The following is a 14,626-nucleotide window of genomic DNA, read 5'->3' as shown; positions in this document are numbered from 1 at the left end:
TCGGAAAGCGAAGACCAGAACGTTGAAAGTACGACCTGACTTCGGCTACGTCCGAGATTTGACAGGAGCAGTTGGCATGCAGGGGGAACAGACTTGGCGAGGATCCACCTTCCCAAGATAGCGGCCATCGATTTGTGGAGTGTTGGTATGCTTATCTGGCGTCATGATTTCCAAGCTGCAGCTGACAGTTGTACGTGTACTTTGTACCTACTACTACTGCTTACTACTACTACTGCTGCTGCTGTGCAGTAGTAGCATGCAGTAGTGGTCAGCTACCGACTAGTAGTTAGTAGTACTATAGTAGTATGTCTGGACGAATCCTCATCGACGTCGGCCAAGCGATCGTCCAATAGGATCGGGTCATCCGGGCCGACGAGGCCAGAGTCTTAGTAAGCAGCCCCCCGGGCCGCGCTCAGCGGATATGATATGTGGATTCCATAGTTCTACGAAAAATGATGAACGAAGCAGCATGATAACTCACATGAACGCAGTGGTTTCAAAATGGGAACAAGTTGGTGGGGGGCAATTATAGAAACAGGCGGCAACCTACTAGTAAGGAGAAGCAAAAGCAACATGGGAGCCAGAATCACGACTAATACCAATGTAAACCCACACGGGCAAATCGTCACGCCATCTGTTGAAGCAGGGAATGAAGCCGGGCACTACCAGTAATACCGTGCACCAGCTGAACGTAAGACTTGTCGAGGGAGAAAGGCTGGCCAACGACGTTGGGGATCCAGCGTCCCACCAACTCGCACGGCTTCACATCCCCCACCTGGATGCGTTCAGACAGATATTCACGATAAGGATCAATCTCCCCTCGTAACAGGGTCGAATGGTAGGGGATATCGATCCCCGGCAGTGGAATGGCCGCTCGGCCTCGCTCCATGCGATCCTCGCGGGACACCTGCTCCACCGTCGGGACGTGCTTCCAAACCATGGCCCGTAGCTCTGAGCCCTCAACAACCTCCGGTCGAGGGTGGTAGGAAAGCTCATCGCATAACTTACCCAGCATCCAAAGGGCTCGGAACTGCGGTCGGACGAGGGGAACACGGTCAGTAAGAAGGAAGGTCAAGGATGAGGGGAGAGAGGATAGGAAATCACCCACATGGCCTGCACAGACGTATTGCTGCGAGTGGATGTTGTAGTTGACGACTTCCACGAACCAGCCGGTCTCCTGCTGAATGAGATGGACAAGGCATTTCAGACTCGCCTCCTCGAAACCTGAGCCACGTTAGACCGAGCAGCAGAGAGAGGAAGAGAGATGTCACCTTTTCCGATCCGCGATGGATCGACAGCCAACATTCCATAATCGGTGTGGCCGTTGGCATCGCGTGGTAGCGCATTCTGCATCTTCAAGCCCCGGTAAAAGATGAGAGAGATGAGGTCTTCAAATGAGAGGAAGGAAGCACAAGCTCCAAGGGCGGCATATTCTCCCAACGAATGTCCCGCGAACCGCGCACCCTTCTGAACGACTCCCTGGGCTTTGAGCCATTCGAACTGAGCCATTTCCATCAGCGCCAAGGCGGGCTGAGCGAACTGAGTGGACATCAACAGCCCCTGGGAGTAGGAGAAGGTGTATGAGGTCGAATTCGCCGTCAATCCCTTCAGGGTCGGCGGATGGCTACCATCCGTGGGTGGCTGTCCCATCATGCGCAGGTAGTTGGCACGGACACGACGCCCTCGCGGGCCGCCAAAGTGAACGGTGAGGGTCAAAGGATTGTTCTGCACCATGTGCAGGATGGAGAACCCTGATGCAAGAGGTTAGTATGAGCTACAGACGTCGAGACCGGAAATGCCATACCATATTTTTCCCACAAATGCTTGTCAGCGCGAGCCCACAACGCTTTAGCCTCCGGACAGTTGCCGTATAAATCCATTCCCATCCCCTGTCGTTGACTGCCCTGGCCACAGAAGACGTATGCCGTCGTTTCCTGCTCGACATGGGCATCTGCCTCCGCCACGCGTTCTTCCGTCCTTTCGTTGAATGCTTGTACTTTCAAAACCATTTTCCCATCCTCCATGGCCCTATGCTGCAGCTCCACCCGCAGAGGGTCGTTGGGGTGGATGGGTGCTTGGAATGTGATGTGCCAGCTCCGGAACCGAGACCGGTCTGCATCTGCCATGGCCCATTCGGCAATTCTGCGCATGATGGCGGAGGTTTCCATCCCATGGACAATGGGCCCCGACAGACCGGCGTATCGCGCAAAGGCCGGACACACATGGATAGGATTATGATCGAGGGAGACGCGCGCGTAAGATTTGCTGCGTCGAGGGCCTCGTACTGCCACAGTAGACGTGCCCGTCCACCCAGGATGTTGCAGCTCCAGCAGCTGTGCCCGCGGCGCACCGTGGCGTTGCAGGAAGTCCATCACCACGTTCCCTATACAAGACTCGCTTTCGAAGTATACGCGACCAAATGGTGTCGTTGACCCATCAGGGCTGTAGGTGAACACGAAGCCTGTTACCTGTAACAGTCCTAGCGCACCGTCCGGCCTGAACAGCCTTTCGCTCTTTAATCTGAAGAGGAGATGCTTCCCTAGCAGATCTACCGCGCGATCTTCTCGCATGAGCCACTTGCGGCTGTGTAAAATAGCACGGCGGACTTCAGAGTCGACATGGACAACCATTTCAGGCTCTTCACTCAGTTCGAAAGGGGTTTCACATGCCGGAACGGGGCCTCCGAAAAAGAAATCTGATTTGACCGTAACAACATGTTGCCCCTGGCGTTGAATGTCCGCCGACACCGTCAGCATGGTTCCCTTAGGCTTCACCGAGACCGCTAGGATGCGGGATGAGGTTGTGACGATGTCGCCCACCCGCAATGGTTTGGCAGACGGAGCATAGTGGAAGCTGATAGCGCTGTGCAGCAGAGCCAAGAGGTCGCATTTCAGAGCGGAGACCATCAGAGGCTTGGTAAGAGCCGACCAGGCGATGACCACGCAGTAGTCGATTGGTACACATCCTTGGGGGTTCCATGACTGCAGCTGAAGGGGACTGGCTTGCCGCAAGACCCTTTCGAAGTCACGAATCTTGTCCGTGGTGATCATCAGTTCTTCCCCCGTAAATTGCGAATTGAACCCCAGAAAAGAGGCCGTGTGCGGGGAGCCCAAGTTCCACAGACTCATGTACAATGCCTTTATCCTCTCCGTCCGACCAGACACATCCTCCTCAAGGGTCCACTCATTCGGCTTCTGGTCCACCTTGAAGTAAAAGGCGACGGTGGGCTCGGGGCTGGCTGGAATGTTGGGGGCCAAGGTGACGAAAACTCTTTTTCCATCGTTAGAGACGATCTCAAATACGACCTTAGAAGTGGACCCGCCATCCCCTGTGGGTGAAATGAGTCGAATCTTGCGAATTCCCGAGTCTTCTGTTAAAAGTACCTCGATGGTGTCGCCGCGCTGGGGCTGGAGTGCGGCGCGAATGGGGTTAGGCAGACGAGAGCCGTCCCTAAAGACCGATTTGCTCATCAAACATGTCCGAGCCCACGACCTCGACAGTCCGACAATGTGTTCAAAAAGAACGTCCATTTCGGGGATGGCGCCGACGTTCTCGAACTTATAGAGCCCCTGGACCCTATTTGTCGTTACTGTGAGCCCAGGAAACGCGCAGAGGCGGCTTTTTTGCGTGACCAACTGTCCATCGCCGGTAGAAATTTCTCGTGAATCAGCTTGTAGAGCTTCCACGTAATGATTACAAATAGTGTGTAAGATATCCTTGACAGACTCGTTGTCGGACGTTGAGTACTGAGCGGCCATAGGCCCTTGAATAATCAAAGTCCGCTGGGCATCCTGTCCAACCACCGCTTCTACATCTTCGGATTGCCACAACGAGTCTTTTTTTAACCAGGTCTCGAAACGCTCATCCAACCTGGGGATGAATGGGACAGGCTTGATGTCACGTCGGCTGAACAACTGCATTAGAAGAGAGACATCTTCTGGATAAAGCGTGCGGTATACTTTATCCTTCAGGCTCTCTTCCGCCCGGGCGATGATGTCGAGTGGATGTTCGCCGGGGTTGTCGATAGCGTATTGGAATCGTTCTCGAAGCAGATGAACGAAGTCCAATACTAACACCCGATATGATGGATCTACCCATCGCTTCTGGTGAGAAACGTACGTGAGATCGCACAGACGGCGGAGGACCTCGAGGTAGGTCATGTCCTCCAGCTCCACATTCTGTCCGTGTCCGTCAACGGCAAACCAGGGGCGGGCAAAGTCTTCGTTAAGACGACTAGCAATTTCTTGCCGGTGGTTGCGGAGGTACTCCATACGCTTCGAAGTGTCTTTGATTGAAAAGACCCGGTGGTCGAGTTCTTTCCACAGCATCACCCCGCGAGTAGCCAGAACATGGATAGGTTGACCAAATTCGGAGTTGACCGTCACTACGCCGCCGGCAGGCTCATGGAAAGACTTGTGCCAATCTGCATCTGCCACGCCTTGTGCATCCATAATCAGACGTTTTGCCTGGGTTGATGTATGAGCTTCCCGAGCCACCATCATGCGGCTGCCCAGCAACACTCCGTCGAAGGGCATGCATGGATAGCCAAAGGCCTGGGCCCATTGGCCCGTGAGGTACGGAAACGTGTCCGGGCCTCCACCGAATCCACTACCGGCAATGAGGAGTATATTCGGACATGATCGGATTTGCGCGTAGGTTACCAGGATAGGTGCATGGAAGTCCTCCCAGGAATGATGTCCTCCCCCTCGCCCTGCGGTCCATTGCAGCCCGATCAAAAACTCAGGGTGGGTACGCGCGATCTGTATGACTTGGTGAATGGCCTCGATCGACCCCGGCTTGAATGAGATGTGCTTGAGTCCGATGGACTGTATACATTCTTGAACGACCTCCGGAGAAGGGATGCCGGCGCCGATGGTGATTCCTTCCACGGGAACTCCCTGGGCTACCAGATCCTTGATGACAGAAATCTGCCAGGAAAAAGTCGTAGGTTTGGCGTAGAGGAGATTGCAGGTGATGCCGTGATCCGCTGGGATAGCAGTTGCCAGACGACGAATCTCGGCCTCAAACTGACACTCTGTGTGGTAGCCGCCACCCGCCAGTTCGACGTGGTATCCCGCTTGAGCAACGGCAGCAACAAAGTCCCAGCACACCGTAGTAGGTGTCATTCCCGCTACCATCACAGGAGGCTTCCCAAGCAGTGTTGTCATACGGTTGTGTAGTTTAGCTGTACCGTGGCCATTAGCATGAAGTTGTAAACCAAACTCAGCCTCCCAGTTGACTGCCTCCAGATGACCTCCAACGGGGTTTGGTCCCGATTGACTAGTCAATTGGATCACTGACACCCCCGTTCCTTGTGTGAGCTCTTGAATAAGATTGCATGTTTGCCCAGGTCCAAAGTCCAACACGTGCGTTGCGTTCAAGCTCCGGCAAACCAAAGGCCAGTTCAACTGGTCCACGGTAATGGCGCGGATAAGAGTCGGGATTAGCTCATGTGGTTGTAGTTCTTGGAGGTTATTCCCAGTGCCCGTGTGATAGAGGGGGGTTTTGATGGAATGGATGGCCAACGGAACAGAACTCAAAGCCTCGAGAACGCGACCTTGAACACCGTCCAAGTACGGAGTGTGAAATGGAGCGGATATGGGAATGAATGATAAATCCACCGTAGGCTTTCGATTGCGAAACAGGATACGCGACTGGTCAAGGTCCGTGTCTGCTCTGATCCGTCGGACATAAAGACAGACTGCCCATAGGGATTGAGGTGGTCCCGCCAAGACAAACTTTTCGTGGGAGTTAACCAGCGCCAAATGCACCCATTGGGTGCATTCTCCCAGTGCGTTGTTGACGTGCTCAATTACCTTCTCAACTTGGGAGCGGGAGAGCCCCGAGACACTGAGCATCGAGGAAAGAAGACCCTCGCCATGTTCGATGCAATCTTGGATCATGGCATCCGACACGGCGGAGGATGGGGTGGAGAGGTAAGCCTCGAGTCCAATCCAGAAAGATATCAGGAGCACCGTCCTGCAGGCGTCATAAAAGTTTGACCAGCTCTCGGCTTGGGCGATGACCACCGCCGCCAATATGCCTTGGGAATGCCCCGTGGAACTATGAAGGAGGGATCGAAGTTGGCCAGGATCAAGTTCAAGCTCTTGACAAGTTGCACAATAAAGCGCCAGGCTAATCAGCGTATTTAAGGGAAAGCTTCGTGGCGACAGGGCAAGAACTTCCCTGCTAGGAGCAAGCTCCGGTGTAGCCAGCCATTGTCGGAGGTCGAAACCCCAGGGCTCGTGCACGTCTATTGCTTCAGGGGAAGAAGCCAGCTGCGAAAGCGTGTTGGATGCCACATCTAGTAGCTCATCCAGATCTGGGCCATATCGCCTGTATAACTCTAGTAGGTTTTTTAACACGTCCAGATTGTTAGACCCTTGACCCCCAAAAGTAGCGCAGATCCGGGCAGCGCCTCTCTGGGCAGCCTGGATGGGGATTAACTCCTGTTCCCTACCAATAGATCCCATCCTTAGACGCAAATAATCACCTTAGTTGGAGTTAAGCTATAGTAGTTAGGGGGGGTATGGAAATTTTTACTAAAACAAGGGAGAAAGAAAGAGATTTTGAAGCCTCCAGCCTTCGGCCAAGTTTGTCTAGTGCACATGATGTGCATGCACTATAAAGTCTGACTGCCATTCGTGACAACCGAGGCGTCTTCTTTTCAGCTCAGCGACGAAAGTCGGGATTCGGGGTTCGGGCATGCAAAGTATTATTGCTCGGCGATCAAGTAAGAGCTCGAGCATTGATCCGATACGAATTGTATAAAGGCTACTCTGTCACGGCCATTAAAGCATTCCAATCCTATTCCAGAGGCATATTGCGCAGCCTGTCTTCAACGCAGTATCGATATGGAGCCACAAGCGATGGATACTCAATATATTGCACATCAACTATTGGTCGAGCTCCTTGCGTAATCACTCTAGCCCCTCTGGATCCTGCAATGCACGGCCAGCTAATCTCACCTTCCTACAGACATCAATTGGCATTCCCTGTCCGCTGGTGAGACTCTGATATCCCGCTGTCAACTATAGCACTTAAAGGAAGAGGATATATTAACCAGGAAATCGACTCAGGGTCGACACGCAAGAACATTTACTTGGTCCGCGGAATGCTGTTCAACGCTACGTCGAGCTGGGTCCGTCCAGCATCCTGATGGGCATGGCCCAAAAAGCGGTGCGAGGCATGGTCGTCCAAGGGAAGAGATTGGTAGCCTCCTCTATCCAGCTGCTCGCAAGCTCGATGGACGCGAAGAAGCTTTGTTATGAGTATGACGAGAGACAAGCCCCAAGTGTAACGCAAATCACCGTGGAGGCCCCTACCCCGGAGCTACCGCGTCTTTCTAACCCTCCCTCGATACCCCAAAAGCCCGATGTTACGCCTGTAGGTGCTCCAAAGATCGTGATCGACGATGTTGCGCTATCACGAGTGCAAATTGTTCAGGCTCTTGTTGCCAGAAAACTGAAGACGCCAATTGCTCAGCTCCCTACATCAAAGTCAATCAAAGAGTTGTCGGGTGGTATGGCCATGTTTCCTACGCGCAGCGGTACCCTATGTCTGACGACATCTTCCAGGTCGGTCTTCTCTGCAGAACGAGCTCGTGGGGGATTTGCACAACGAGTTTAGCTCCATCCCGGATGCACCAGAGCAGATCCTCCTGCGAGACTTTGGCGACTCCAGCCCAACAGAGCAACTGGGAAAAACGTCCTCTGCGGCTGTTGCCAAACTAATTTCGTCCAAGATGCCTAGTAACTTCAACGCCAACGCTATTCGAGCCCACCTAGCAAACAGGTGGGGTCTGGGACCCTTGCGACAAACAGCGGTGCTGCTCTACGCCATTGCGTCAGAACCACCATCGCGGTTAGCTTCATTGAGCGCAGCAGAAGAGTACTGGGACAACATGTCATCCATGTACGCCGAATCGTGTAGCATCACCCTCCGCCCGAGACAAGACACTATGAATGAAGACGCTGTGGCTTCCTCAACGGTTGATCCGGCTGTGGTAGCCGAGTTTTCCAAGGCGCACCGGAGGCTCGGGATTCAACAGTTCCAAGCGCTAGCAGAATACTTACAAATTGATTCATCGGGGTCTCAAGCCTCTCAGTCGGATGCTTTGGTGACGGAATTGAAGCAGAAAGTCGATATCTGGACGGCCGAGATGACCCCCGAATTTCTCGCCGGGATATCACCAATGCTGGATGTAAAGAAGTCGCGACGCTATGGCTCATGGTGGAACATGGCACGGCAGGACGTCTTGGCCTTCTATCGTCGTCCTTCCTACAGTGAATTCATGGATGATGCCCTGGCCTTCAAAGTTTTTCTCAATCGTCTCTGTAACCGAGCCGATGAGGCCCTCCTCAACATGGTACGCAGTCTTTCCTGCGATGCCTACTTCAAGCAAGGGTCTTTGCCCGGATATCATACCGCCTCGCGGCTCCTTGAACAGGCCATCACATCCACTGTGGCGGATTGCCCGAAGGCACGCCTCATTCTCCCGGTGATGGGACCCCACACCACCATTACAAGAGACGGCAAGATTGAGTACGCAGAGGTACCGCGCCAGGGAATGAGTGGCCCCACTGCGTACATCCAGTCGCTCCGCGAGGGCACATCCTTCATTTGTCTGAAGTCAGCCGACGTCGATACTCAGACCAACTTGACTGACTCTCTGCTTGAGACCATGCGCTTCGCACTCCATGATGGAATCTCGTTTGTTGGTAAAAGCTTTCTGGTGACGGGAGCGGGTCAGGGGTCGATAGGAGCGGGAGTGGTGCGTCTATTGTTAGAGGGAGGAGCCCGAGTACTGGTGACGACGAGCAGGGAGCCGGCGACGACAGCCAGATACTTCCAGCAGGTGTACGATGATCATGGCGCAAAGTTCTCCGAGCTGCGGGTACTACATTGCAATCTAGCAAGTGCCCAGGATTGCGAAGGGCTGATCCAGTACGTCTACGATCCCCATGGGTTAAATTGGGATCTGGATGGCATCCTTCCCTTCGCTGCCGCATCCGACTATAGCACCGAGATGCATGATATTGGGGGACAGAGCGAGCTGGGCCACCGACTAATGCTGGTCAATGTCCTACGCCTGCTGGGGCATATCGTCCACCGTAAACGAGATGCCGGGGTTGACTGCAATCCGACCCAGGTTCTGCTGCCACTGTCGCCAAATCACGGCATCTTCGGTGGCGATGGGATGTATCCGGAGTCGAAGCTAGCCCTTGAGAGCCTGTTCTATCGCATCCAATCAGAGTCTTGGTCAGACCAGCTATCTATATGCGGCGTCCGCATCGGATGGACTCGGTCGACCGGTCTAATGACGACCCACGATATCATCGCTGATGCGGTCGAAGAACACGGAATACGCACATTTTCCGTGGCTGAGATGGCATTCAACATCGCCCTGCTGCTAACCCCCGACTTTATGGCCCATTGTGAAGATGGACCTTTGGATGCCGATTTCACCGGCAGCCTGGGAACATTTGGTAGCAGCCCCGGTTTCCTAGCCCAATTGCACCAGAAAGTCCAGCTAGCAGCCGAGGTGATTCGTGCCGTGCAGGCCGAAGATGAGCATGAGAGACTCTTATCTCCGGGAACAAACCCTACCCTGCAAGCACCCGTGGCCCCAATTCACCCCCGTAGTAGCCTTCGCGTAGGCTATCCCCATCTCCCCGATTATGAGCAGGAGATTCGTCCGCTGTCCTTGCGTCTGGAAAGGCTGCAAGATCCTGCCAATGCTGTGGTGGTGGTCGGGTACTCGGAGCTGGGGCCATGGGGTAGCGCGCGGTTACGGTGGGAAACGGAGAGCCAGGGCCAGTGGACTTCAGCCGGCTACGTCGAACTTGCCTGGCTGATGAACCTCATCCGCCACGTCGACGATGAATCCTACGTCGGCTGGGTGGATACTCAGACCGGAAAACCAGTGCGGGATGGCGAGATCCAGGCGCTGTATGGGGACCATATTGACAACCACACCGGTATCCGTCCTATCCAAGCCACCTCGTACAATCCAGAACGCAGGGAGATCATGCAGGAGGTCGCCGTCGAGGAGGATCTGCCTGAGTTTGAAGTATCTCAACTCACCGCCGACGCCATGCGCCTCCGCCATGGGGCTAACGTTTCCATCCGCCCCAGTGGAAATCCCGACGCATGCCGCGTGAAGCTTAAACGAGGCGCCGTTATCCTTGTTCCCAAGACAGTTCCCTTTGTTTGGGGGTCGTGTGCCGGTGAGTTGCCGACGGGATGGACTCCAGCCAAGTACGGCATCCCTGAGAACCTAATCCATCAGGTCGACCCTGTCACGCTCTATACGGTTTGTTGCGTGGCCGAGGCATTTTACAGTGCTGGTATAACTCACCCTCTTGAGGTCTTTCAACACATTCACCTCTCGGAACTAGGCAACTTTATCGGATCCTCCATGGGTGGGCCGACGAAGACTCGTCAGCTCTATCGAGATGTCTACTTGGATCGTGAAATCCCGTCGGATGTTCTGCAAGACACTTATCTCAACACGCCCGCTGCCTGGGTCAATATGCTGCTCCTTGGCTGCACGGGGCCGATCAAAACTCCCGTCGGCGCATGTGCCACCGGGGTCGAGTCGATCGATTCCGGCTACGAGTCAATCATGGCGGGCAAGACTAAGATGTGTCTCGTGGGTGGCTACGACGATCTGCAGGAGGAGGCATCGTATGGATTTGCACAACTCAGGGCCACGGTCAACGTTGAAGAGGAGATCGCCTGCGGCCGACAGCCCGCGGAGATGTCACGCCCCATGGCTGAGAGTCGTGCTGGCTTTGTCGAGTCGCATGGCTGTGGCGTACAGTTGTTGTGTCGAGGTGACATCGCCCTACAAATGGGTCTCCCTATCTATGCGGTTATTGCCAGCTCAGCCATGGCCGCCGACAAGATTGGCTCCTCGGTGCCAGCACCGGGACAGGGCATTCTAAGCTTCTCCCGTGAGCGCGCTCGATCAAGTATGGCATCCCTCACGTCGCGTCCGAGTAGCCGTAGCACCACATCATCTGAAGTCTCGGACAAATCATTCCTGACCTCAATCACCTCCATCAGCAACCCCACTCCCCGCACACAACGCGCCCGATCCACCACTGATATGGCTCCGCTGCGAGCAGCGCTCGCGACTTGGGGGCTAACTATCGACGACCTGGATGTGGCCTCATTGCACGGCACCTCGACGCGCGGCAACGATCTCAATGAGCCCGAGGTGATCGAGACGCAGATGCGTCATTTAGGTCGCACTCCTGGCCGCCCTCTGTGGGCCATCTGCCAAAAGTCGGTGACGGGACACCCTAAAGCACCAGCGGCCGCATGGATGCTCAATGGATGCCTGCAGGTACTCGACTCGGGGCTAGTGCCGGGCAACCGCAATCTGGACACGCTGGACGAGGCCCTGCGCAGCGCGTCTCACCTCTGCTTCCCTACGCGTACCGTGCAGCTACGTGAGGTCAAGGCATTCCTGCTGACCTCATTTGGCTTCGGACAGAAAGGGGGCCAAGTCGTCGGCGTGGCCCCAAAGTACCTTTTTGCCACACTCCTCCGTACCGAGGTTGAGGGCTACTATCGCAAGGTGAGGGTTCGAACCGAGGCGGGTGATCGTGCCTACGCCGCGGCGGTCATGTCGCAGACGGTGGTGAAGATCCAGACGCAAAATCCGTACGACGAGCACGATGCCCCCCGCATTTTCCTCGATCCATTGGCGCGTATCTCCCAGGATCTGTCGACGGGCCAGTATCGGTTTCGTCCCGATGCCACCCACGCCCTCATCGACGATGCTCTGCCATTTTCCGGCAAACCCGCTGAGCTAGTGAAGGGCATCTCCTCCGCCTGGATCGAGGAGCAAGTGCGACCGCATATATCTGCCGGCGGCACGGTGGGCGTGGACCTGGTTCCTCTCGCCGCCTTCGACGCATATGAGAACGCCATCTTTATTGAGCGCAATTATACAGTGAGGGAGCGCGAATGGGCTGAAAAGAGTACGGATGTGCGTGCAGCCTATGCCAGCCGGTGGTGTGCAAAAGAGGCGGTGTTCAAATGTCTCCAGACACGTTCGCAAGGCGCGGGGGCAGCCATGAAAGAGATTGAGATCGAGCATGGTGGTAATGGCGCACCAAGAGTCAAGGTACGCGATTCTTGATCCATTAAAATCCATGCATCACTGACAGATAACAGCTTCGGGGTGCTGCGCTAACAGCGGCGCGGCAGCGAGGATTGGAAGGAGTACAAGTAAGCATCAGCTATGGCGACGACGCGGTGATAGCGGTGGCGCTGGGGCTAATGGCTGGTGCTTCATACTGACTAGTCGTCGCGCCAGAGTTTGAACCTGATGATATCCCATGGGCCTCGCGTATTGGACAGAGTATATAGTAGTAAAGATTGACGAACTTATGCGTCGAATCTTGCAGGAATCGATTCGATTGGTTGGGCAGCGAGCACTCATGTAGTACTATTGGTACTAGTAGTAGTTGGATGGTGGATAAGTCGTCGTGATGGGCGAATTGACGCTCAGAGCGTCGAAGTGGGGAGACGGTTAGAGAGGGCGGTGTGGATACTGCCTGCCCATTGCTCCATTACTAGTACTACTAGTAGTGGCCTTAGGGAGCCTGAGGCTGCCATCTGCCGCCAAGCCCCCCAACTACGAAATGGGATTCGTGTGTCTATGGTATACCCCTCGAGGAAGAGAGGCACAGCTCAACCCATGGACTTGAACTAGCATGCACCGAACTTACAATTTCAGCAAAGTGGTATGATTATATGATTGCGGGAACGTATTGTTCAACGTTGCAGACTTTCGTGTGCTAGTCGAATAGGATCACCTCTGCGTACTGCTACTACTATTACTAACTAGCCCTCTTGTTTCTGAAAAAATATATATTTCAATTCTCCCACGGTGTAGTACACGGGTTTAACCCTTCGCGATGAGAAAATACTGCTGAGATAGGGAGCTATTGTTCAGGATGCAACTAAACAGCACTACGAATGTCTGTATCCCTCCCACCTAAGTTCTCTTGGTCTACAGAGTACTAGTAGTCGTATCATCTTGGAGTACGGAGCAGTGCGTACCTGTGGTTGTTTTGCGGGGCGGAATGAAGATCAACGGGGGTGGTGTGGGCGGCCAGTTTATTCAGGTACCAATGGATCCTGCCGCTTTCCGCGTTCTGGTGGCCTTGACGCGTTCTCTCTCCCCAGTTCGATTTCATTGTCCTTTCTACACACATCGATATTCCCATCACTGGTCCACGAGAATGAACGTTGCATTTCAATTTGATATTATCTCATGAGAGTCTACACAGACAGAACGGAAGAGACCGAAAAGGTTATACACGAAACGATCAAGCGAAAGCCGTCGCGACACGAACCCCAGGACCCCACTGCGCCTTTCTGGACCAGCTCCAAGCATGCTTCTGCTCGCCTCGGAAACATATGACCGCGCTTCGTCGTCACTAGTGGTGTCCTACCAGGAGAGTTGAGATCCATCCGTGTGGATAACGAAGTGCCCCGATGTAGTTTCCTTGGTCGCTTCATCAATCTACCACCCCATCGTTAGCCCACGCAAAGAAGAAGGTAATGGTCATACCCGAGCACAGATGCCTGCTACACTGTCTGCGACAGTTGTTGGAGCCCGCGGGCGGCCCATCAGCCGCGCTCCTTGGTCGCCCATATCGGTTTGGACATGTCTAGTATGCTTCGGTCAGCGAATAGACGTTGCCTCAAAACCCTCGAACAGTGATTACCCTGGATCGATGATGAAGGCCGTGAGCCATTTGTTCTCAAAGTGGAATTTGCGCACCATGTAGTTGGCCGCCAGCTTCGACACTCCGTACGCTGTGAGTGGGGCCCGCGCGTAGTTGTGCATGTTGGTGATGGTGCTGATCGGGGCGCCGATCAAGACAAACTTGGCCTGTTGCTTGGACTGCTGCAGCATCAGGCGGGTTGCCTGAAACAGCAAGACGGGAGCATACATATTGACCATCATGTGCGCCTGGAGATGTTCGAGAGGCATAGTGGACGCGGGCCCAAAGTTCGTCGCCATGGCCGCATTGGCAACCACCACGTCCAAGTGCGTCACCCCGTACTCTTCCCGCAGGTTTGGACGGCTGTCTGGGCGTCGGTTTCCGAGTTGCAGTCCAGCTGCACCACTATCATCCGACTGCCTTCGGCAACGGCTAGTGTTGAGAGCGCCGGCGTAGCGGTGGCGACGTTGCGCACGCAAGCGACCACGGTGCTCTTGGGACGTTCGAGAAAGGCTTCAACGAGACCCTGTCCGATGCCTGCGTGTGATGAGTAAGACTTCGTAATACCCCTGATTCGATGGACCGTACCTCGGTTGGCCCCGGTGACCAAATATACCATCTCCTCAGGTGGTCCATCCCGGCATGGCGTAGAGAGCCTCTCTTGATCGTGCTGGCTAAGTGAGTCGTTCATTATGTTACGGCTTAGGAAAGTACTCAAGAATTGATGAAACCACCAAAGGACCCATGATAGTATCCCATTATATACGGCGGTGTGTTGGTCGCTGGCCGAGTTGGGCGGTTGGGTGGCAGGCATTTGATGGTATGCCAATGAGTTCGACCCCCGTGCTGGCGCCCCAAAAATAAGAAAAAAGACA

The 14,626-nt window shown here is 54.5% G+C and overlaps 3 protein-coding genes across 3 annotated transcripts; 1 reads left to right on the top strand and 2 right to left on the bottom strand.

The window, feature by feature from the left end:
• Window positions 1–625: 625 nt before the first annotated feature.
• ABOM_002536 (aflB / fas-1 / fatty acid synthase beta subunit) lies at window positions 626–6,473 on the bottom strand (the record flags this gene model as incomplete). Its single annotated transcript, XM_022529666.1, has 3 exons — window positions 626–1,224; window positions 1,272–1,751; window positions 1,805–6,473. 3 exons carry the CDS (start codon window positions 6,471–6,473, stop codon window positions 626–628), a joined length of 5,748 nt encoding a protein of 1,915 aa, XP_022391135.1.
• Window positions 6,474–6,854: 381 nt separating this feature from the next.
• On the top strand, window positions 6,855–12,315 carry ABOM_002535 (sterigmatocystin biosynthesis fatty acid synthase subunit alpha; the record flags this gene model as incomplete). Its single annotated transcript, XM_022529665.1, has 5 exons — window positions 6,855–6,916; window positions 6,979–7,005; window positions 7,080–7,522; window positions 7,578–12,139; window positions 12,190–12,315. The coding sequence occupies 5 exons, from the start codon at window positions 6,855–6,857 to the stop codon at window positions 12,313–12,315; spliced, it is 5,220 nt and encodes a 1,739-aa protein (XP_022391210.1).
• Window positions 12,316–13,471: 1,156 nt separating this feature from the next.
• On the bottom strand, window positions 13,472–14,442 carry ABOM_002534 (SDR family oxidoreductase; the record flags this gene model as incomplete). Its single annotated transcript, XM_022529664.1, has 5 exons — window positions 13,472–13,546; window positions 13,595–13,694; window positions 13,752–14,167; window positions 14,227–14,288; window positions 14,340–14,442. The coding sequence occupies 5 exons, from the start codon at window positions 14,440–14,442 to the stop codon at window positions 13,472–13,474; spliced, it is 756 nt and encodes a 251-aa protein (XP_022391211.1).
• Between the last annotated feature and the right edge of the window lie 184 nt (window positions 14,443–14,626).

The sequence above is a fragment of the Aspergillus bombycis genome, assembly GCF_001792695.1.
Source record: "Aspergillus bombycis strain NRRL26010 chromosome Unknown contig00023, whole genome shotgun sequence".
Taxonomy (NCBI): Eukaryota; Fungi; Ascomycota; class Eurotiomycetes; order Eurotiales; family Aspergillaceae; genus Aspergillus; species Aspergillus bombycis.
The sequence above is the reverse complement of the archived record's forward strand: the minus strand, read 5'-3'. Positions and strand labels throughout refer to the sequence as shown.